The sequence below is a fragment of the Schistocerca gregaria genome, chromosome 7, assembly GCF_023897955.1.
Source record: "Schistocerca gregaria isolate iqSchGreg1 chromosome 7, iqSchGreg1.2, whole genome shotgun sequence".
Taxonomy (NCBI): Eukaryota; Metazoa; Arthropoda; class Insecta; order Orthoptera; family Acrididae; genus Schistocerca; species Schistocerca gregaria.
This window is the reverse complement of record NC_064926.1, coordinates 474510357-474535761: the sequence shown is the minus strand read 5'-3', so window position 1 is coordinate 474535761 and position 25405 is coordinate 474510357. Positions and strand designations below refer to the sequence as shown.

The window sequence follows — 25405 nt, the reverse complement described above, 5'->3', positions numbered from 1 at the left end:
TCTACTGTATTTCCTTCCCCTGTTCTTGTCAATCGTTCCCTAACGCTCTCTCTGCATCTCTCTACAACCTCTGGTTCTTTCAGTTTATTCACGTCCCAACTCCTTAAATACCTCCATTTTTGTAGTTTTTTTCAATTTTAATCTACAGTTCATGTCCAATCAATTGTGGTCAGAGTCCACATCTGCCCCTGGAAATGTCTTACAATTTAAAACCTGGTTCCCAAATCTTTGTCCTACAATTATGCAACCTACTTGAGACGTTCCAGTGTCTGCATGTCTCTTCCACGTATCAAACCTTCTTTCATGATTCTTGAAGCAAGTATCAGCTATGATTAAGTTGTGCTCTGTGCAGAATTGTACCAAGCGGTTTCTTCTTTGATTTCTTACCACCAGTCCACATTCACCTACTACTTTTCTTTCTCTTCCTTCTCCTAACATCGAATTCCAGTCCCACATGACTATTAAATTTTCGTCTCCTTTAACAATCTGAGTAATTTATTATATCGCATCATACATTTCTTCACTCTCTTCATCGCCTGCGGAAGTAGTTGGCATATAAACTTGTACTACTGGCGTAGGCGTGGGCGTCGTGTATATCTTGGCTACAATAATGCGCTAACTATGCTGTTCGCAGAAACTTATCCGCGCTCCTATTTTTTAGTCATTATTAAACCTAAACCTGCATTACCCTTATTTGATTTTGTATTTAAACCCTGCATTCACGTGGCCAGGAGTCTTGTTCTTCCTGCCACCGAACTTCAGGAATTCTCACTATATTTAACTTTGATCTATCCATTCCTCTTTCTAAATTTTATAACTTACTTACCCTATTAAGGGATCTGAAATTCCACGCTCCGATCCGTGGAACGCCAGTTTTGTTTCTCCTGAGTAGTCTCCGCCCAGAGATCCGAATGGGGACTATTTTACCTCAGAAATGTTTTACCTAAGAGGACGCTATCATCATTTAACCACACAGTAGGGCTCCATGCCCCCGGGAAAGACTGCGGCTGTAGTTTCCCCTTGATTTCAGCCGTTCGCAGTACCAGAACAGCAAGGCCGTTTTGATTGATGTTACAAGGCCATATCATTCGGCCCCTGCAACTACTGAAAACGCTGGTATCACTCTTCAGGAACCACATGTTTGTCTGACCGCTCAACAGACCTCTCAACAGACACCTCTGGGTTGTGGTTGCACCTACGGTACGGCTAATAGGGCTATCTGTTTCGCTGACACATGCAAGCGTCCCAACCTACGGCAAGGTCCATCATTCGTGGGTGGGGGTGGGGGGGGGGCTGTTGTATTTTTGTGTAAGTGATTTTTGTAAAGATGATGACAACTGTTAAGTTATCAGAGGTTCAATGCAGTTTCTGAGTGTTAGTATCTTTTAAATCATTCAGTAAACTGAATTTTCTTCACTGTCTCTTCGTGAAAGTTTCATTTTCTAATAACAGTGTCGCCGTATTGAATTGAGCGTACCACAGTTGCAGAAAAGTAAATCTAAAGCTAAATGTGCTTAGCATAGTTGCATGTCATTGCATTGCACTCCGCAGGGCTTTCTTTGTCTTTAGCTAGTTTGTTGCTGCGCTGTATTTTTAATGTTGACCACTTTCAAGCAGTAACGAGTTTCTGTTACCACAGGTGAGCTATGAAGATTTACTTTACAATGAGGACAATAAAGTCACTTACAGTTAAGCTTTCTTTTTGAAAATTAGTATCAGGTACGTTTAGGTGAAGATTAGATCTGAGTTCATTACTTATGCAGCCAGACTTATTCTTACAGTGGAGTGTTGTATTTGCGTATGTGTCATCTAGTTTTTGGAATTTTATTTAGTCAGTAGTCAGTTTGCACACGTAAATTCACAGGGCTTTTCTAGAAAAGCATTTTGGTTATTTATTGTTTTAAAATCCTATTTGGAATTTTGTGTAAAATATTGTTTCTTTAGACTTTGAGTGTTTGAACTGCATGTCGTGTACTGTGACGTCACGCATTGTAGCACTGTTCACGGTAATACGCAATACTACATTTCACTGGACAACTTATTTAGTATACAGTTTTATGTTTTCTGATTATTTTGGTGAAAGTTAAATAAATTAAAGTTATGGAGTTTCAAACATTTGGCCAATCTTTTTATCAGACAGCGTTTACGTAATTACATCACTTTCATTGTCCAGGACTACAACATAACACACACACAAATTCAAAAATTAGAAACCAGTTCAGTTCAAGTTTTAGTTCACTAAATAAAAAAGTTTTTGTAAACCAATTACAGTGTTGCATAATGAAGCTTCTCTTAGAAACTGGCTAGAAGATTTCTTCAACTCGAAACCGCAACAGTTAGATGAAGCACAGAACTCCTATCTCAACGCTAGCAGGGGGTCAATGACGAAGATAGAGATCACATCAATAACTAGTGTATCAGTCTTGTTAATGTGTGCTGTAGTGTAATGAAGTGCATATTAACAACTAAAATAAAATCGTAGCATTGTAATAGCGGCATGAACTTACACGCCGACCCAATACATCTTTGAGGGTCATCTCACTATGGACCTATGGAAAAAAAAGGTACAGGATGTGCGTCATTAAATTAATGAGACTGATTTTCTTTGCAGTCTTGCGTAGGCACAATATCTTCGACCTTTGTATATAAGCTGCTTCTAATCCAAGTGGCACATCGACGCAACTGGTCTGTCGTGAGTTGTACTGTGATAAGTTAACACGTGTTTGTGTCTCTCGTCACGGAAATGGAACCGCATAATATTGAGCAACGGTATGCTATTTCTTTTTGTGTTAAATTGGGTGAAAACGCGACGACAACTTACGTTAAGCTTCAGAAGGATTTTGGAGAGGAGGTTATGTCAAGAGCTCAAGTTTTTCGTTGGCATGAAATGATTATTGAAGGTAGAAGGTATGTTGCGATGAAGACCGCAGTGGACGACCATCAACCTCAGGGACGGATGTTAACTTGGCCATGGTGGGTGAACTCGTACGATATGATCGAAATTTATCCCTAAAAAATGATTGCACAAGAACTGAACATCAATCGAGAAACGTTTCGTCTAATACGTAATAACTGAAGATCTTGGTATGAGAAATATTTGTGCAAAAATCGTCCCCAAAAATCTCACACCACAACAGCGAGGTACACGGAAAAATGTGGCAGCCGATCTGTTAGAGCAAACGGAAATCAGTCCAGAATTGTTGAGCCGTGTTATCACTGGTGATGAAAGTTTTTTTTTTTTTTCAGTACGATCCAGAGACAAAATGCCAAGGTTCGCAATGGTGCTCAAAGGGATCACCCAAACTAAAAAAGCTCGTATGTCGAAGTCAAAAGTGAGATGAATACTTGTGTGGTTCTATGATTCCAAGAGAATTGTTCATAAAGAGTGGGTGCCTCCTGGACAAACTGCTAACCAATATTACTTCAAAGGAATTTTAGAAAGACTTCGTAAAAGAGTTCTTCGTGCCTGTGCTAACATTTCTGATAATTGGATTCTGCATCATGATAATGCGCCATCCCATACTGTTCTGTCGGTACAGCCATTTTTAACCTTAAAACAAATTTCAGTACTACCATAGCCACCTTATTCACCAGATATCGTTCCGTGCGACTTTTTTCTATTTACAAGAGTCAAAACGGTGGCCAAGGGACACCATTTTAAAACAACACAAGATGTCCTAAAAGCTGTGACAAGGGTCTTGGAGGACATTACAGAAGATGAGTTCCAGAAATGTTACCATCAATGGCAGAAGCGTTGGAAAAAGTGTGTGCAATAAGAACGGAACTACTTTGAAGGAGACAACACTAAACTCGACTAAAACGGTAAGCAACATTTTTTTTCACCTCAGTCTCATTACTTTATTGTCGCACCTCATATCTGTTCATCTAGCCAATGACAACAGTGAACGAGGAGGCCTGGAGTTGGGTAGGGCAGCTGTTGCGGTAAAGGTGAGATTAAGGGACGGCTGCGGGTTACAGGGAAGCGGAACACAGTGCCAGACCAGTGAGGAGAACAAACGAGGCCGCCCGCTCACCTGCGCTCGCGCCTGCTCGCCCACCAGGATGACGTCCCTCGTGGCGTCGTGCAACGGGATGTCCGAGATGAAGAGCCCGTGGCTGGTGAGGCCCTCCAGCCCGTCCAGGTCGGGCGAGCCCACGAACAGCAGCGACCCGGACTCTGGACACGGCACCATCTGGCCCTTCAGCTCCAGGCCCTGCCGGCAAGTCACTCACTCAACAGCTGCCCTGCAGCCGGCTGCAAGTGTGTGAGCGCTCGCGGCAGGACTAGTTACAACTAAACGAATCCTGCACAGAGTGCAGAGGAGGAGCATACTAATGAGATTTGCACAAATTTTGTGCAGACACTTTCAATAACATTAGGAATATGACCTTTGACCTAGTAATTAGAAACAAGGTAACGCAGTACGGGCTACGAAGAGCACACTAAGAAGAAATTGTGGGAGTATTAGTGAAAACAACAAAAGAAAAGGAAGAAATCGCTCCACGCGTAATTCGAGCAGACTTGTTTGCTACAAGTACATACAAAATTTTTACCTGCTATGTAATGTCATGAACTTTTCTTCTGCTAGCATCATAGATTACATACTTTTACAAGTTTTAACTACACTAACAAGTGATTACAATTTCAGAACAAATAAATCATTATTCAAGAGAAAGAGCTTCACAAATCTAGCAAGTCAATAACGCGTTGATCCATCTCTGGCGCCTCAAAATCCCTATCTGGCAGGTGATCGCTGCCCATACCGCTCCAAATGTTCTCAGTTGCGGTTAGATCTGGCGACCTTGCTGGCCAAGATAGGGTTTGGCAAGCACGACGATAAGCAGTAGAAACTCTAGCACTGTGCTGGCGGGGCATTAACTTCCTGAAGTGTAAGCCGAGGATGGTTGCCACAAAGGGAAACAAAAATGGGCATAGAATATCGTCAACATACCGCTCTGCTGTAAGGATACCGCGGATGACAACTAAAGGTGCTCTGCTATGAAAAGAAGTGGCACCCCAGACCATCGCTCCTGGTTGTTGTAGGGCGGTATGGCGCAGGCAACACTCAGGTTGGTATCCCACTGTCTCCAGACACTTACTCGGACTGGAACCTCATTGACTGGAGTATAACTGTTTTCAGTGGTGAGTCCCGCTTCGAACTGAGCCCCGATGACCAGCGAAGACATGTCTGGAGACGTCCTGGACACCAATACGTTACCATCCTCACGGTCGCTCACTACATAGCCCCAACAGACGGGGGTGATGGTTCAAATGGTTCAAATGCCTCTAAACATTATGGGACTTAACATCTGAGGTCATCAGAACTACGCTCATGCTCATAAATTAAGGATAATGCCAATAATAGTGAAACAACGCTCTGGTGGGCGGTTTGCGGGTTTAAATCACCTCGGGTATGACAATGCTGTGCATCTGACCTGCGGTCGTCGCACGGTGGCGCTGGCAGCAGTCCACACACGCATAGATTTGTTGGTGCATCTCAGAGTACGGTGCGGTGAGTAAGTGTGGAGACGTTTTGAGATGTGTTGATGGTGACTGTGTGTTGAAAATGGCTCAAAGAACACATATTGATGACGTTATGAGGAGTAGAATAATAGGGTGACTGGAGGCTGCTCAAACTCAGCAGGTCGTAGCACGGGCCGTCCATGTGCCACAAAGTGTGATCTCAAGATTATGGCAACGATTCCAGCAGACAGGAAACGTGTCCAGGCGCTACAGTATGGGACGTCCACAGTGTACAACACCACAAGAAAACCGATATCTCACCATTAGTGCCATCAGACGGCCACGGAGCACTGCAGGCAGCCTTGCTCGGGACCTTAAGGCAGCCACTAGAACAGTTGTCTCCAGACACACAGTCTACAGACGACTGAACAGACATGGTTCATTCACCCAGAGACCTGCACATTCCACTGACCCCTGGTCACAGGAAGGCCCGTAAAGCCTGGTGTCAAGAACACAGTACATGGTCTTTGGAACAGTGGTGTCAGGTTATGTTCACAGACGAGTCCAGATATAGTCTGAACAGTGATTCTCGCCGGGTTTTCATCTGGCGTGAACCACGAACCAGATACCAACCCCTTAATGTCCTTGAAAGGGACCTGTGTTGAGGTTATGGTTTGATTGTGTAAGGTGGGATTAGGATTGGTGCACGTGCATCCCTGCATGTCTTTGACAGAGGAACTTTAACAGGTCAGGTGTATCGGGACGTCATTTTGCACCAGTATGTCCATCTTTTCAGGGATGCAGTGGGTCCCACCTTCCTGCTGATGAATGATAACGCTCGGCCCCACCGAGCTGCCATCGTGGAGGAGTACCTGGAAACAGAAGATATCGGGCGAATGGAGTGGCCTGCCTGTTCTCCAGACGTAAACCCCATCGAGCACGTCTGGGATGCTCTCGGTCGACGTATCGCTGCACGTCTTCAAACCCGTAGAACACTTCAGGAGCTCAGACAGGCACTGATACAAGAATGTCAGGCTATACCCCAGCAGCTGCTTGACCACCTGATCCAGAGTATGCAAACATGTGGGCGTACATGTGCAGCAAACAGTGGCGTTTTGTAGAACATGAGTTTGGGGACGGTTTTCTCAACTAATCACAAATACCGTGGACTTACAGATCTGTTTCGTGTGTGTTCCCTATGTGCCTACACTATTAGCGCTAGTTTCGTGTAGTTCCATATTGAGTTTCACCACATTCTGCTATTATCCTCAATTTATGAGCATGAGTGTACTTAAACCTAACTGACCCAAGAAGATCACACACATCCATACCCGAGGCAGAATTCGAACCTGCGGCCGCAGCAGCAGCGCGTTTCCGGACTGAAGCTCCTAGAACCGGTCAGCCACAGCGGCCGGCCCAGGAGTGATGGTCTTGGGTGCTATGTCTTCTCATACCAGGACCCCTTTGGTTGTCATCCACGGCACCTTTACACCATAGCGGTACGTCGACGATATTCATTGCAGCCGGCCGAAGTGGCCGAGCGGTTCCAGGCGCTACAGTCTGGAACCACGCGACCGCTACAGTCGCAGGTTCGAATCCTGCCTCGGGTATGGATGTGTGTGATGTCCTTAGGTTAGTTAGGTTTAAGTAGTTCTAAGTTCTAGGGGACTGATGACCTAAGAAGTGCCGTAGTGCTGAGAGCCATTTGAACCATTTTTTTGATATTCATTGCCCGTTTTGTTGCCCTTCATGGCAAGTCATCTTGGGCTTGCAGTTCATCAAGACAATGCCCGTCCATACATAGGGAGAGTTTCTACTGCTTGTCTTCGTGTTGCCAAACCATGCTTTGATCGGCATTATCGCCAGATCTGCTCCATTGGAACGTTTGCAGCACTATGTGTAGGGCCCTCAAATCACCCCGTGATTTGGAAGATAGAACGGGCTAATTGCACAGAATTTGGCACGATGTTCTTCCTCATGAGGAGTCCAACAACTCTGTGAAATCCATGGTAAGCCGAATAACTACTTGCATAATGCTCCGAGGTGGACGGACGCATTGTTGGCTTGTTCAAGTTGTCAATCTCCTTGCCTTGTATAAATCATCCACTTTTTCTGAAGTTGTAATCATTTGTTTGTTAGTACATCACATCTACCGATTTCAGATAATTCCCTTGTGATGCGTCGTTTTTTTCGTCTTAGAATGTAGATAACATTAGGTTTGCGGCCTCCGGACCAGCACAGCTTTCTAGAATCCAGGAGATCTCTACCAGGCTGTAGAGCTGAAATCATGCAATTTTTGGATTCCCTTAAAAATTTGCACTGATTTTCAATAGCTTTGGAACGTATTCTATGTTTCAGAGTCCCAGATTGTGCCTGTGTCTTTACTTTACGTCTTCTGGCACAGACGTTGATTTCATGATTCGCTCTACTGCAACATGACGTAGAGGATACCCAGGGTACCGAAAAGTAGTAACTCCCGGCGGTCCAGATCACCTATTGCATATCTTCAGTTACATTTTTTATGTAATTTATTCCTTTTACTCACTTAATCATTATCTTCCCTTTCCTTTGAAGGTAAATCTCCATCTCTCTGCTGGATACCTTCTCAGCAATTTGGATTAACATGTGCTACAGTAATTCGTCCCTTACTATACTATATTCTGTACAGTCCTCTATTTAGCAAAGTCTCTGAAATGTACACAGTGGCGAACAGAGTTCAAATTACTCTACCATCAGACTTACCGTTAAGCTGTTGTCCTGTGCTATTAAGATATGTGGGACAAGCTCACGTCTTGTAAAAAATGGATCATATCCCTAGAAGGTTGGATGAACTTAGAAGTTTTTCCACACACTTAGGAAGAATTCATATACGCCTCATCCTGTTGTACTCGCTCCCTAGTCGTCATACAAGGAAAATGCCCAGTGCTCATCCATTCAGTTGTCATCAGGTGAAGGTCTGTGTGACTACTGTCCACACCAAGGAAGGAAAGGTACAAATGCTATTCATCTGTGGAGAATGGAAAATGGTTCAAATGGCTCTGAGCACTATGGGACTTAACTTCTGAGGTCATAAATCCCCTAAAACTTAGAACTACTTAAACCTACCTAACCTAAGAACATCACACACATCAACACCCGAGGCAGGATTCCAACCTGCGACCGCGGCGGTCGTGCGGCTCCAGACTGAAGCGCCTGGAACCGCTCGGTCACTCCGGCCGGCGGAGAATGGAAGTTAGCAGAACACTAATTGTAATAATGTATTCTTGTTTACCATATGGGCACACGTAGTACAGTACTGTAGTATTTTCAAACTATATATCCTGAATAGTAAAGGCAGTCTTTCATTAAAAATTGCGTCATCATAACTTTGATTGCCGGCAGTAGTGGCCGATGGGTTCTAGTCGCTTCAGTCCGGAACCGCATTGCTGCTACGGTCGCAGGTTCGAATCCTGTCTCGGGCGTGGATGTGTGTGCTGTCCTTAGGTTAGTTAGGTTTAAGTAGTCCTCGGTCTAGGGGACTGATGACCTCAGATGTTAAGTCCCATAGCGCTTAGAGCCATAACTTTGATTGTATTGTTGTTGGGGTAGGCGCAATGCCATCTAAGCGGAGGATGTCCTTGGGTTTCTGTTTGCTTGCTGGCAACTCCAGCAAGTGGACGAGTTACGTTACCCTGGGTTCCTACACTGGTACAGGAAGGTCAAAGCTAATTTAGTGTTACGTTTTCAACAAAATCATGTGTACGTATGTGATACACAGTGATGCGTTTTTGAACTGGTCTTCAGGAAACGAAGTGACTCATCGAATAAAAAAAAATTAGGGCGCTATTTAAAAAAGACGTACTGCTGTCCATATGTTCGTAACGAACAGTTACAAGAAAGGCAATCATGCTGATTAATGTTGCCGTGGTAGATAAACAAGATTTGTTCCAGACTTTTTTTTAATTTTACTTCTGGGGAAAAAGTTACTTGGAATGATCAAGATATATGGTACAGCCTGTATGTGCATCACAAGTAAATTATAATTATCTTCTTTGAGATGTGGTCTGTCTACGCAACTAAACAAGTGGTTATTTGTTTTTATGTTATATGCGTTTCTGTTGCAGAGCATCTTCAGTGACCTGTAATAAATGTGTGTTGCAGGCATATAATAAATGTGTTTTCAGATATAGTACTGTATTACAGTTTTCCGTTGTTCTCCTTCTGTTAGGCGAGAAACAACTTTTTGGAGCGCAAATTTCATAAGGCTAAATTGCTGTTTGGTTCCGTTTACAATTTTTTTAGGTCTTGTTATCACCTATATGTCGCCCTGGAATTGTACCTCACTGGCCTGCGTGCACTAGGATCTCCAATTTTCGGTCCTTGCGAGCATATTTCACATGAACACCGCTTCCAGTGTGTGTTTCTCTAAGCCCTGTGTTGCTTATCTATGTTTACTGTATATGGTACAGTGTCACTAACTATCGCTGTTTGTTTTTCGGTCTTTTGTTTGCTTTGTGGCACCCGAATGCATTTTGATACTGATTTGTTTTGTTATGGAGGTTTGTGTGCTATTTTGTGTGATGATGGATGCTCGGGGGAAAGGAGGGAAAAGTGAGTGGAGGGTGTCGCATTTTTTTAAAATAGTTGGCTAACGGTGAGTGGAATAGTAGCTTATTATTTAACCTGGTGATGTGTCACACCTAATGTGAAAGACATATGAAACAGGCGGAATACCATCAAACTTCAAGAAGGACGTAGAAATTCCAGTTTCAAAGAACACATGTGCGAGAGGTGTGAATATTACTGAAGCATGTGTGAATATTACTGAATCGTCAATTTAGTAAGTCATGGTCGCACAATACTGACATGAATTAGTTACAGAAGAATGGAAAAATTGGCCGAAGCCGAAGATAGTTTGTGTTCCGGACAAATGTAGAAACATGGAATGCAATCCTGGCCCTGCGACTTCTTTTAGAAGACAGACTGAAGGAAGGCAAAAATACTTTTATAGCAATTGTAGATTTAGAAAAAGTTGCCGGCCGGGGTGGCCGAGCGGTTCTAGGCGCTACAGTCTGGAACCGCGCTACCGCTACGGTCGCAGGTTCGAATCCTGCCTCGGGCATGCATGTGTGTGGTGCCCTTAGGTTGGCCAGGTTTCAGTAGCTCTAAGTTCTAGGGGACTGATGACCTCAGAAGTTAAGTCCCATAGTGCTCAGAGCAATTTGAACCATTTTAGAAAAAGTTGTTGACGAAGTACACTGGAATTTACCATTTGAAATTATATAGGTAGCAGGGGTAAAATATGTAGAACGAAAGGTTATTTACAGCTTATATAGAAATCAGACCAGTTACAATAGTCGAAAGACATGAAAGCGAAGTAATGACTGAGAAGGGAATTAGGCCCATCTCTGAGTTACTTCAGTCTGTAACCGGGAAAGCAGTAAAGGAAATCCAAGAAGAATTTGAGAATGGGGTTAGAGTTTAGAGAGAAGAAATGAAATCTTTGAGAAGTGGCGATGACGTAAATCTGTCAGAGACGGCAAAGGAGTTGCAAGAATAGCTGAACAGAAAGAATAGCATCTTGAAAAGAAGTTATAAGGTGAACTTCAACGAAACTAAAATAAAATTAATGGAATGTAGCCGGATTACATTATGCAATGGTGAGGAAAATAGGCTAGAAATTGAGACACTAGAAACCATAGACTAGTTTTGCTATTTGGGTACTAAAATGCACACTAGCTATAACAAGACAATGATTTCTGAAAAAGAGGACTTTGTTGACATCTAATGTAATTTTAAGTGGTAGGAAGTGTACCCTGGAGGTATTTTGTTGTGTATTGTGACATGAGCGACAAGAAGTTCGTATGGGGAGAGGGTAGAAACTTTTGAAATGTGGTGCTACAGAAGAATGCTGAAGATTAAATGAGTAAATTGAGTAACTAATGAATATATACTAGATCGAATTGGGGAGAAAAGCAGTTTAAGGCGCAGTGTCGGTTAGACCGTCAGCGACAGCAGCGCCGTGAGTTCCTGCTACTAAGAAGGCGAGTACACCGTTCGCTTATTACATATTTTTACGAGCCTCAAACACGAGCGACTTATTTTCAGTTATCTGGGTAGTTACTAGTTTATTTTTGTAATTTCTTGCGTGTTTGAGTGCTTACTAGGCACACCCTTTTATTTCAATAACAGTGTTGTGTACAGTACCGCCGTTCTTATCGACGCTTCTATCGACCCTCGTATCATACAGGCTTTTGTTTGTTTGGTTAGAACAGCACAGTGTCGGTTAGACTGTCAGCGAAAGCAGTGCCGCGAGTTCCTGCTACTAATAAGGCGATTACACCTTTCGCTTGTTACATAATTTTATGAGCTTCAAGCAGGAGCGACTACAGTAATGGATAGGAAATGTGATTGTTGTGTACAGATGCGAGCTGAGTTGGCGACCCTTCGCTCACAGCTCCAGGCTGCTTTGGATTCCGTCACGCAGCTTGAGGCTGCTGCCAAGGGCATCACTGTGGTGGATCGAACGCGGGGATACGAGGGACGTCGAGCACGTCCCAAATGTCCTCCGATCGGTCCACTGCTGTGGCTGCCCCGGGTACTGCCTGCACTGAGGTTGACCCCTCACCTGTGGTCGAGTGGGAGGCAGCGAAAAACTTTACAGGGGGCCGATCGTAGCGCCTCCCCGGTTGGTTTGACGAACAGGTTTCGGGCGTTATCTGTGGCTGACGATGTGTCTGAGCTGGATGCAGTCGTCCACCCTGTTCCAGAGGAAGCTTCCCGGCCCGTAAGGTCTGGGCATTCACAGAGGGTGGGTTTGCTGGTGGTTGGGAGCTCCAACGTTAGGCGCACTATCGGGCCCCTTAGGAACATGGTTGCCAAGGAGGGGAAGGAAGCCAGTGTGCACTTCGTGTGCATTCCGGGGGGAGTTATGCCGGATGTGGAAAGGGTGCTTCCGGTTGCCATGAAGAGTACAGGGTGCAGCCATCTGCACGTGGTGGCTCATGTCAGTACCAATGACGTGTGTCGCTTTGGATCGGAGCAGATTCTGTCTGGTTTCGGGCGGCTACCGGAAATGGTAAAGATTGCCAGTCTTGCTTCTGAGATTAAGGCGGAGCTCTCCATCTGCAGCGTCGTCGATACAACCGACTGTGGTCCTTTGGTGCAGAGCCGAGTGGAGGGTATGAATCATAGACTCAGGCGGTTCTGTCACCGTGTAGGCTGCAGATTCCTTGACTTGCGCCATCGGGTGGTGGGTTTCCAGGTTCCGCTTAATAGGTCAGGAGTCCACTACACAAAGGAGGCGGCTACACTGGTAGCGGGGACTGTGTGGAAGGGACTCGGCGGTTTTTTTAGGTTAGAGGGTCTCAGGAAACCACAGAAGGGACGTCCGTCTAAATGTGGACAGGGAAAACACAGTAAGGTAGTTGTAGAAACGATTGGTATTGTAGTTGTAGCTTTGAAACTTCCTGGTTGATTAAAACTGTGTGCCGGACCAAGATTCGAACTCGGGACCTTTGCCTTTCGCGGGCAAGTGCTCTACCATCTGAGCTGCCCAAGCACGACTCACGCCCCGTCCTCACAGCTTTACTTCCGCCAGTACCTCGTCTCCTGCTTTCCAGACTTCACAGAAGCTCTCCTGCGAACCTTGCACAACTAGCACTCCTGGAAGAAAGGAAACGAGGCACTGGCGGAAGTAAAGCTGTGAGGACGGGGCGTGAGTCGTGCTTGGGCAGCTCAGATGGTAGAGCACTTTCCCGTGAAAGGCAAAGGTCCGGCACACAGTTTTAATCTCCCAGGAAGTTTCATATCAGCGCACACTCCACTGCAGTGTGAAAATCTCATTCTGTTGTATATGTTGGGAAGGAACCAAGCTCTAAGCCCTAATAGAAAGCGCTGAAGCTCAAATAGTTGTAGGTACAGAGAGCTGACTAAAACCGGAAATAAGTTCAGCCGAAATTTTTTCAAACGATCTAACAGTGTTTAGAAAGGATAGATTAAATACAGTTGTTGGTGGAGTATGTACTGCTGTCAGAGGTAGTTTGCCATGTAGCGAAATTGAAGTAGACAGTTCGTGTGAAATAGTATGGGTAGAGGTTATACCTGACAATCGGACAAAACTATTAATTGGATCGTTTTGCCGACCACCCGACTCAGAAGATATAGTTGTTGAACAGTTCAAAGAAAACTTGAGTCTAATTTCAACTAAGTACCCCGCTCATTCAATTTAGTCGGTGGTGACTTTAATCTACCCCCGATATGCAGGAAAAATTATGCGTTTAAAGCTAGCGGCAGGCATAAAACGTCATAGAAATGGTACTGAATCCTGTCTCAGAAAATTATTTTGAACAATTAGTTCATGAGTCAACTCGAAGCGTAAATGGTTGCGAAAACATACTTGACCTTTTAGCAACAAATAATCCTGTCCAAATAGTGAGTATTGTGACGAATACAGGAATTAGCGACAAGAAGGCAGTTGCTGCTAGGCTGAATACCATAACATCTACAACCATCAAAAAGAAACGCAAAGCATATGTATTCAAAAAAGCTGATAAAAAATGCTCTTAACACATTTTTAAGAGACCGTCTTCACTCCTCCCGATCTGATCACGTAAATGAAGAAAAGTTGTGGTATTTTTTCAAAGAGATAGTTTCGACAGCAATTGAGAGATATATAGCACATAAATTAATAAGTGATGGTACTGTTCCCGCAGGGTACACAAAACGGGTCAGTTCGTTGTTGCAGAAGCAACGAAAAAAGCATGCCAAATTTAGAAGAACGCAAAATCCCCAAGATTGGCAAAGTTTGACAGAAGTTCCAAATATAGCGCGTACTTCAATTCGAGATGCTTTTAATAAATTCCACAACAAAATTCTGCCTCGAAATCTGTCAGAAAACCCAAAGAGATTCTGGTTATGCAGACAGCACACCAGTGGCAAGACGCAATCAATACCTTCACTGCGCGACAACAACGGTGAAGTCACTGGTGCCACTAAAGCAGAGTTATTAAAAACGGTTTTCTGAGATTACTTCACCAAAGAAGAGGAAGTAATTATTCCTGATTTTTAATCAAGAACAACTGCCAAGATGAGAAACATAGCAGTAGATATCCTCTGAGTAACGAAGCAGCTTAAATCACTTAATAAAGGCAAGGCCTCCGGTCCAGATTGTATACCAGTCAGGTTCCTCTCAGAGTATGCTGATAAAATAGCTCTATATTTAGCAGTTATATACAACCACTCGCTCACAGAAAGATCAGTACCTAAAGACTGGAAAATTGCTCAAGTCACACCAATACCCAAAAAGGAAGTAGGAGTAATCCGCTGAATTACAGGCCTATATCACTAACGTCGATTTGCAGTAGGGGTTTAGAACGTATACTGTATTCGAACATTATCAAGTACTTCGAAGAAAACGATTTATTGACAAATAGTCAGTACGGTATCAGAAAATATCGTTCTTGTGAAACACAACTAGCTCTTTATACTCATGAAGTAATAAGTGCTATAGTCAGGGGATATGAAATTGATTCCACATTTTTAGCTATCCAGAAGGCTTTCGACACCGTTGCTCACAAGCGTCTTCTAACCAAACTGCGTGCCTACGGAGTATCGCCTCAGTTGTGCGGCTGGATTCGTGATTTCCTGCCAGAAAGGTCACAGTTCGTAGTAATCGACGGAAAGACATCGAGTAAAACAGAAGTAATATTCGGCGTTCCCAAAGAAATGTTATAGGCCCACTATTGTTCCTGATCTATATTAACGACATAGGAGACCATCTGAGTAGCCGTCTTAGATTGTTTGCAGATGGTGCTGTCATTTACCGTTTTGTAAAGTCGTCAGATGATGAAAACGACTTGCAAAATGATTTAGATAAGATATCTGTGTGGTGCAAAAAGCGGCAACTGAGCCTGAATAAGGAAAAGTGTGAAGTTATTCACATGAGTGCTAAAAGAAATCAGCTAAATTTCGATTACGCGATAAGTCACACAAATCTGAAGGCTGTAAATTCAACTAAATACTTAGGGATTACAATTGCAAATAACCTAAATTGGAACGATCACATAGATAATATTGTGGGTAGACCAAACCAAAGACTGCGATTCATGGGCAGAACACACAGAAGATGCAACAAGTCTACTAAAGAGACTGCTTACACATCGCTTGTCCGCCCAGTTCTGGAGTACTGCTGTACGGTGTGGGATCCGCGTGAGGGGAGACTGACGGATGACATCGAAAAAATTCAGTGAAGGGCAGTTCGTTTTGTATTATCGCGAAATAGCGGAGATAATGTCACAGACATGATACGTGAATTGGAGTGGCAGTCATTAAAACAAAGACGTTTTTCGTTGCGACGGGATCTTCTCATGAAATTTCAATCACCAGTTTTCTCCTCCGATTGCGAAAACATTCTGTTGGCATCCACCTACGTAGGGAGAAATGATCATCACGTTAAAATAAGAGAAATCAGGGCTCGCATAGAAAAATTTAAGTGCTCGTTTTTCCCATTTGCCGTTATAGAGTGTAACGTTAGAGAGACAGCTTGAAGGTGATTCATTGAACCTTCTGCCAGACACTTTACTGTGAATAGCAGAGTAATCACGTAGATGTACAACCTTACTGAAGGGAAGTATCGTTTGACAGGAGACGTCTTCAGGCATTCGTCATATTGGTAATGTGGTCTGTGGTATGTGTGTGTGGTGGTGGTGTGTGTGTGTGTGGGGGGGGGGGGGGGGGGAATAAGAACTGATTCGGGTGACCGAGCAATGAGTTTAATAAGCAGGTTCAAATAGATGTAGGTTGCCGAAGTTATAGAAAGATGAAGAAAGATGTCACGGGATAGACTAGCATGGACTGCTGTATCACATCAGTCTTCGGACTGAAGATCACGACAACTACATGTTCTACATCTCGGCTTGTTATTGTTTTTGTGGCCAAGATGATTAGTGACTCATTACATATTTTACTTTGGTCAGCTGTTACCTTCTTTACCATCGCAAGGACTCTTTGTTCGTGAAAATTTTCATTGTGTAGTTGCGTAGAAGGACCACATCGTCAAAAAGACGTTACTACTACTACTACTACTAATAATAATAATAATAAAAATCATGTAAAAGGAACTAAGGAAACATCAAACAATCATTGGAAATAAAATGTTCTTATTTACTTTCCGCCCTGATGTAGTAATGTTAATGCTGAGCAGCGTAGCTGTAGTCTGTTGAAAATTACTTTCGGATCGACTTTTTAGCAGGAATATGTAGTAACTCATCGCAGAGAACATACGTAATTTTACATTTCATTCAATCCGCCCAGACTCGCAAACTATTCAATGTACAAAGATGAAACTGACGAATCTGTCTTCTAGAAGAGCTGCCCTATGTTTTCGTTTAATTTTTTTTGCATCAGCTATTTTTGAGACGATACACGGAAAGTTTAGGAAAATACAGCACATTGCCTGTCGATGCTACCGAATTTCCGACTTGCGTGAAACTTTACGGTTATTGAATTTAGATGAACACATTATGCGAACTAATCCTTAGGTACACAGCAAGTTCTCATCTGCTCCAAACCGGAACTCTACCGGAGATCTGCAACAAGAGATAAATTGATTTAAATGTGACGTACGATGCTCCATTTTCGCGTCACAGCGCCAGCGGTCGTCCGTTGGGTTTCGGTGAGAAAAACAGAGCACTAGTAAATAATGTACCTGCTTCTGTGTTTTCTCATCAGATTTTCTATTTACTTATAACATAACAAAAAAGTTTCGCATGTCAATCGAGGGGAGGTAACTTATCGGGTTGGAAAAAGAGGAAAATAGTGATAACGAAACCCACAGTCTCAGAACTGAAACAATTATAGCGCAAACAGTGAGAGGGAATTCTTTTATGCGATCAATTTTAACACTGAGTTCCTGAAACGGACGTCACTCGAACTCAGCTGCTTTGTATTAATAGTAAAAACTTCTGAAAGTACAATTTTGCTGTGCAGCTACTTTAAGTGCCCATGCCAAACATTCAGCTGAATCCTCCTGTGCACCTATTTCTTTATGTCAATATGGAAACTGATCTCTGACGTTTTCTTGACGCGACTGATTAACAGTGTGCTATCCAGGCGTTCTTACAGAGAAGAACACTACTAAGGAAGAACTATTGGCACAATCCTCGCCGCTATCACCCATACTGGTAGTGCCACTGCCACTGTCATTTAATGACGCGTCATTTCCTACAAGGAGAGTTTTTAAAAAAATATTCCGTTTCGTCACTTTTTTTTCATGATGAGCTGCGTATAACTGATGACTTTCTTCCAATCTTCAGAGGTGACTTTCCTTACAACTTCTGAATGCTTCGACTGCAGACAACTTGCGACCTAACGCTCAATTTGAAAATATACTAACGCTGTTAGGTTGAAACAAAGTGGCAAGGTGGCAGCATTATGACTGTATGCCTGTATGCTTTTGCCACCTCTTCGATTTGATATATGGAAAACTGTGAAGAATGGACGATAGCAACTTATGTGTGATGCGGCACTGCCAAGTAACATAGTTCGATGAGCCTTAGACAGTACATAGGAAGAACGGTTACAGTATAGTGGAGAAGATGACACGATGTGGCAAAAAAGTTTAATCAGAAAACATGTTGTTGGTGTGGTCTTCAGTCCTGAGACTGATTTGATGCAGTTTTCCATGCTACTCTATCCTGTGCAAGCTACTTCATCTCCCAGTACGTCCTGCAACCTACATCCTTCTGAATCTGCTTAGTGTATTAACCTCTTGGCCTCCCTTTACGACTTTTACCCTCCACGCTGCCCTCCAATACTAAATTGGTGATCCCTTGATGCCTCACAACATGTCCTACCAACCGATCCCTTATCCTAGTCAAGTTGTGCCACAAACTCCTCTTCTCCGCAATTCTATTCAATACCTCCTCATTAGTTATGTGATCTACCCATCTAATCTTCAGCATTCTTCTGTAGCACCACATTTCGAAAGTTTCTATTCTCTTCTTGTCCAAACTATTTATCGTCCATGTTTCACTTCTATAATGGCTACATTCCATACAAATACTTTCAGAGACGACTTCCTGATACTTTAATCTATACTCGATGTTAACAAATTTCTCTTCTTCAGAAACGCTTTCCTTGCCATTGCCAGTCTACATTTTATATCCTCTCTACTTCGACCATCGTCTGTTATTATGCTACCCAAATAGCAAAACTCCTTTACTACTTTAAGTGTCTCATTTCCCAAATTAATTCCCTCAGCATCACCCTATTTAATTCGACGGCATTCCCTTAGCCTCGTTTTGCTTTTGTTGATATTCATCTTATATCATCCTTTCAAGACACCGTCCTTTTCGGTCAACTGCTCTTCTAGGTCCTTTACTTTCTCTGACAGAATTACAATGTCATCGGCAAACCTCATAGTTTTTATTTCTTCTCCATAGATTTTAATTCCTACTCCGAATTTTTCTTTTATTTTCTTTACTGCCTGCTCAATATACAAATTGAATAACATCGGGGATAGGCTACAACCCTGTCTCACTCCCTTCCCAACCACTGCTTCCCTTTCATGCCCCTCGACTCTTATAACTGCTATCCGGTTTCTGTACAAATTGTAAATAGCCTTTCGCTCCCTGTATTTTACCCCTGCCACCTTCAGAATTTGAAAGAGAGTATTCCAGTCAACATTGTCGAAAGCTTTCTCTAAGTCTATAAATGCTATAAACGTAAGTTTGCCTTTCCTTAATCTATTTTCTAAGATAAGTCGTAGGGTCAGTATTGCCTCACGTATTCCAACATTTCTACGGGATCCAAACTGATCTTCCCCGAGGTCGGCTTCTTCCAGTTTTTCCATTCATCTGTAAAGAATTCGTGTTAGTATTTTGCAACAACAACTGGTAAATCATTAACTAGCGCTAAGTTTCTCTCGATGAAACCAAACGGGCCGCTGCTGAAGTAGTGACGTGCGAAAGCAGCACCAGGCGTCACATTTAAATCAAATTATCTCTTGTTGGGGATCCTCGGAAAATTCTGTTTCGGATCAGATGAGAATATGCCGTTCACTTAAGACTTCATTGGCATAATGTGTTCATAGGAATTCGATAACGGTAGAGGTTCTCGTACATCGAAAATTCGGTAACATCAACAGCCTGTATTTTCCTAACAAGACGAACAGATACGACGTTCTTATTAAAATACAATTGTTACAGTGAAGCCACCGCAATTTATGATGGCCGAATGAGCATTGTAAAAGGCGGGGCATAGTTTTTAATAGTGTGTGTGATCACCACGGGCAGCAGTGCGTGCTCTGCACTGTGATTTCATTCGCGCCACAAGGTTGGTAAGGTGTTCCTGTGGTAGTGATCCATTCCTCCACCAGCTGACAACTGCAAGGTGGTCGCTGGTGTATGTAAAGACACTGAAATACGTCTCCCCACCGCATCACACACGTGCTCGATGGCATTTTTAAGTCATGGGAGGAGGAGGAGGAAGAGGATATTAGTATTTAACTTCCGGTCGACAACGAGGTCATTAGAGATGAAGCACAAGCTCGGATTAGGGAAGGACGGGGATGCAAATCGGCTGTGCTGTTTAAAAGAAATCATGCTGGCATTTGCCTAAAGCAATTAAGGGAAACAACGGAAAAACCAAATCAGAATAGCCGGTCGCGGTTTTGAGCCCATTCTGCTAACCACTGCGCCACCGCGCTCAATAGGATGGGGGAACGGGTAGGTCCTTTTATTAACTGCATTTCATCTCGTTCCAAGAGCTGCTCCACCTCCACTATTCGATGACTTAGCGCATTATCATCCATCAAAATGCAGCCAGGGCCGAATGCACCCCTGAAAAGTCGGATGTGGGGAAGGAGTACAGTGTCAAAATAACGTTGATAGGTCAGTGTGCCGTGTTCAAACATTTGGAGGACAGTACGTAACACGGTAATTCATGCCTCCGCAGACAGTAACACCTGGTCCACCAAAAGGATCACGTTCGACAATGTTTCTGTTTCCACCTCTCGCCGTACGGGGGTACATCCAAAATCGCTACTCATACTGAATTTGCTTCATTCGAGAAGGGCACGCGACCCCGTTCCTCATTGGTTTAGTCCCAATGTTCTTCGCAACACCATTGTAAACGGTGCTGCCGTTGTTGGTGTGTCAACACTGCACAACGTATGTTCGTCGCGCAAAGATACCACTCCCTTGCAGTCGTCATGCCAATGTGCAGTGTAAGAGTGAGTATCTTAGGGTCTCCCTAAATTTAGCTACAGCCGCACTCGCAGCTTGACGAGGGTCCTCTCTTGTCTGTTGCACAACGTAGCGGTCATCTGCTGCTGTAGCAGACCGCGGTGGACCACTTCCTTTACTTCAGTACCTGTGCTCGGAACGCTTCCCATGCACGTGAAACAAAGCTGTGATTAATACGAAGTGGCTGACCTATACGCATTGCAGCCCGTCCTTCTCCCGGCTTCCCGATGATTCTTCCGCTTGTGGAGTCATCCAAATTATCCCAGAACGAAATTTTCAGTCTGTAACGGAATGTACGGTGTTATGGAACTTCCTGGCTGATTAAAACTGCTGGACCGAGAACCGAACTCGGGACTTTTACCTTTCGCGAGCAAGTGCCGTACGAACTGAGCTACCCAAGCACGACACACGACCCGTTCTCACGGCTTAAGTTCTACCAGTACCTCGTCTCCTACCGTCCAAACGTCAGAGAAGCTCGCCTGCGAACATTGCAGATCTAACACTCTTTGAAGGGATACTGTGAAGACATGAGTTAGCCACAGCCTGGGGAGGGGGCGGGGGGAGTTTCCAGAGCTACATTTTCACTCTGCAGCGGAGTGTGCGCTGATATAAAACTTCCTGGTCGAATGTGCCGGACTGAGACTCGAACTCTGGACTTTCGCCTTTTGCGGGCAGGTGGTCTACGAACTGAGCTACCCAAGCACGACTCACGACGCGTCCTGACAGCCTTACTTCCACAAGTACCTCGTCTCCTACGTTCCAGACATCACAGTAGCTCTCCTGTGGAAAATTTCATTCCGGAAACGTCCCCCAGGCTGTGGCTAAGCCATGTCTTCGCAATATCCTTTCTTCCAGGAGTGTTAGTTCTGCAAGGTTCGCAGGAGAGCTTCTGTGAAGTTTGGAAGGTGGGAGACGAGGTACTCGCAGAATTTAAGCCGTGAAGATAAGTCGTGTGTCGTGCTTGGGTAGGTCATTCGTAGAGCATTTGCTAGCGAAAGGCAAAAGTCCCGAGTTCGAGACTCGATCCTGCGCGCTGTTTTAATGACCACGAAATTTCATTCAAATGTTGTCCCCGCTTCATGTCGTGATAAAGAACACCACCACAGTGCACCGTGACTGTTCGCTGATTGACTCTCACTCTTTTTCCGTTCCTTCAACTACCTCCTGTTGTGGGGCCTGCCCCATTTGGCACTATAGTCACGCTGAGCTCTCGCCATGTGATTCCAGCTTTCTGTGCATGTGTGGGAGACCTCTGACAACATGCTACCGTACTTTCATTCATTCCCACCGATTACTTAATATGTTGTGTTACTTTATCTATCTCGTCCCTAATTTTTGGAGACCACTATTAAATCCATGAGCTCGTCCTCTTTACGTTTACCACTTATTTGGTTTGTCATGGTAGGTGTCTCGTCAACAAGGACTACAGATCGACTGGGAACAATTGTTGGTGTGTAGGCACGTAAGGAGGAAACCATTTCTCTCGACTGACCTCGTATCACCTTGCCCTGGCTGAGAGAGTGACATCAAACATTTGACACGAATAACGTTTGACGCTCATGCTTGTGATATTGTTAAGTATCACACAACACACAATAGTAAATATGTAAACCTGCTAGGTTAAATAACGAAAATAAAGTCTCACCGCTCGACGAACAATCATACATGACAGCTGTCTAAATCTGAAGCACAGTGCAAAGAGCAATTGGTGTCGTAGTAGGGGCGTATGTCTGGAAACCGGGGGTAGTTGCAGCGGCCACATGTCTCGTGACATCGACTGGATGTGTGCCTTGCCTTTCGAATACTTCAGACACTAATTCCTCCGTATCATCTTGTACCTTAACACTGAGATGCACATAATCGAATGAAAAGAAGAGGCTCGAAAAATTGTTTTTCTTTGTGAGATTACTGCAAGAGAGTACGCGACTGCACCTGATCTGGCTGTCAAGTGGCGTAATACTTAGCTGACCAATGAAAGCCTACGACATGGAATGGCCTGCTTTTCTAGTCTATGTACCTTGTGCCACGTCTTCCTCGAGATCCTCACCCACTACTTTGTTCGTAGCTATCAATTGTAAATTACACTACTGGCCATTAAAATTTCTACACCACGAAGATGACGTGCTACAGACGTGATATTTAACCGACAGGAAGAAGATGCTGTGATACGCAAATGATTAGCTTTTCAGAGCATTCACAGAAGGTTGGCGCCGGTGGCGACACCTACAACGTGCTTACACGAGGAAAGTTTCAACCGATTTCTCATACACAAACAGCAGTTCGCAATGTTGCCTGGTAAAACGTTGTTGCGATGCCTCGTGTAAGGAGGAGAAATACGTACCATCAAGTTTCGACTTTGATAAAGGTCGGATTGTAGTCTATCGCGATTGCGGTTTATCGTATCGCGACATTGCTGCTCGCGTTGGTCGAGATCCAATGACTGTTAGCAGAATATGGAATTGGTGGGATCAGGAGCGTAATACGGAACGCCGTGCTGGATCCCAACGCCCTCGTGTCACTAGCATCGAGATGACAGGCATCTTATCTCCATGGCTGTAACGGATCGTGCAGCCACGTCTCGATCCCTGAATCAACAGATGGGGACGTTTGCAAGACAACAACCATTTGCACGAACAGTTCGACGACGTTTGCAGCAGCATGGACTATCATCTGGCAGACCATGACAGCGGTTACCCTTGACGCTGCATCACACATAGGAGCGCCTGCGATGGTGTATTCAACGACGAACTTGGGTGCACGAATGGAAAAACGTCATTTTTACGGATGAATCCAGGTTCTGTTTACAGCATCTTGATGGTCGCTTCCGTGTTTGGCGACATCGCGGTGAATATACATTGGAACCGTGTATCTGTTATCGTCATACTGGCGTATCACCGGGCGTGATGGTATGGGGTGCCATTGGTTACACATCACGGTCACCTCTTGTTCGGATTGACGGCACTTTGAAAAGTGGACGTAACATTTCAGATTTGTTACGACCCGTGGCTCTACCCTTCATTCGTTCCCTGCGAAACCCCACATTTCAGCAGGATAATGCACGACCGCATGTTGCAAGTCCTGTACTGTCCTTTCTGGATACAGAAAATGTTCGACTGCTGCCCTGCCCAGCACATGCTCCAGATCTCTCACCAATTGAAAACGTGTGGTCAAAGGTGGCCGAGCAATTGGCTCGTCACAATACGCCAGTCACTACTCTAGATGAACTGTGGTATCGTATTGAAGCTGCATGGGCAGCTGTACCTGTACACGCCATCCAAGCTCTGTTTGACTCAATGACCAGGCGTATCAATGCCGTTATTACGGCCAGAGGTGGTTGTTCTGGGTACTGATTTCTCAGGATTTATGCACCCAAGTTGCGTGAAAATGCCAGTTCTAGTATAATATATTAGTCGAATGAATACTAGTTTATAATCTGCATTTCTTCTTGGTGTAGTAATTTTAATGGCCAGTAGTGCAATTCTGAACAGACTGTAGCGCGCTCGCGCCACTGGTTGAGGAGGCGCCGCGGTCTTATGCTTTGGAGCGAGATCGCCGCTAAGTCACCTGCGCCGCGCAGGGCGCCAGCAGCTGCAGCACGAACGTGGAGTTGGCGCGCGCCGCCAGGTCCCGGAAGCGCAGAGGCAGGCCGCGCGGCCGGCGCACCGAGAACAGGTCCGCCAGCGGCGGCGGCGGGTCGGCGAGCGGACGGAGGGGCGCCAGCAGGCGCGCGAAGCCGGAGCCGAGCTGCGTGAGGCGCAGCTCGGCGTCCAGCACCAGGTGCCAGGGGAAGGCGCGGCAGAAGCTGCGCACCGGCAGCGGCTGCGCCGACGCGCACGTCGACGGCGCCTCGCGCTCCGCCGCCGCGTCCGCGCCGACCGCCGACTCCTCCACATCCGCGGGCTGCTCGCTGGCCTCAGCAAACGTCGTCACCAGGATGCTGAAACGCACGTTTGGAACTATTCTCATGGATTTGCCAGATTCCTGTTAAATTTTGAAAATGAAATATGCTATTCAGTACCACTTCAACCGCACGCGAGCTATGTGCGCACATCAGTCATGTTGGAACTACATCGCCATTCTGTCATGCAGTGAAACATCTTGTAGTAACATCGGTAGAACATTACGTAGGAAATCAGCATACATTGCACCATTTAGATTGCCATCATTAACCCGTGAAGACCGCTGATGTTCCACTTGTCGGAGCCATCTTTGATTTTCCGTTGCCTAATAGTGCATATTATGCCGGTTTATGTTACCGCTCTTGGTGAAAGACGCTTCGTCGCTAAATAGAAAGCGTGCAATAAATCTGTCATTGTCCCGTAATTTCACACGTGCCCAGTGGCAGAACTGTACACGACGTTCAGAGTCGTCGTCATGCGATTCCGGGTGCATATATGGTAAGGGTGCAATCGATGTTGATGTAGCATTCTCAACACCGACGTTTCTGAGATTCCCGATTCTCGCGCAATTTGTATCTTACTAATGTGCTGATTATCCGCGACAGCAGCTAAAACACCTACTTGGGCGTCATCATTTGTTGCAGGTCGTGACTGACGTTTCACATATGGCTGAACAATTCCTGTTTCCTTAAATGTGGCCGAGCCGTTCTAGGCGCCACACTGGAACCGCGCTACCGCTACGGTCGCAGGTTCGAATCCTGTCTCGGGCATGGAAGTGCGTCATGTCCTTAGGTTGGTTAGATGTAATTAGTTCCAAG

General features: G+C 44.7%; 1 protein-coding gene across 1 annotated transcript in view; it reads right to left on the bottom strand.

Annotated features, from left to right (window-relative positions):
* LOC126282438 (head-specific guanylate cyclase-like) overlaps positions 1 to 24654 on the bottom strand; it is a 165919-nt gene extending 141265 nt beyond the window's left edge. Inside the window, exons 1-4 of the mRNA XM_049982095.1 lie at positions 24271 to 24654; positions 19032 to 19044; positions 13035 to 13057; positions 4035 to 4214 (exon numbers count right to left, since the gene is read on the bottom strand). Of these exons, the coding sequence (XP_049838052.1) occupies positions 4035 to 4214; positions 13035 to 13057; positions 19032 to 19044; positions 24271 to 24654 (600 nt within the window). The remainder of the gene's footprint in view (positions 1 to 4034; positions 4215 to 13034; positions 13058 to 19031; positions 19045 to 24270) is intronic.
* Between the last annotated feature and the right edge of the window lie 751 nt (positions 24655 to 25405).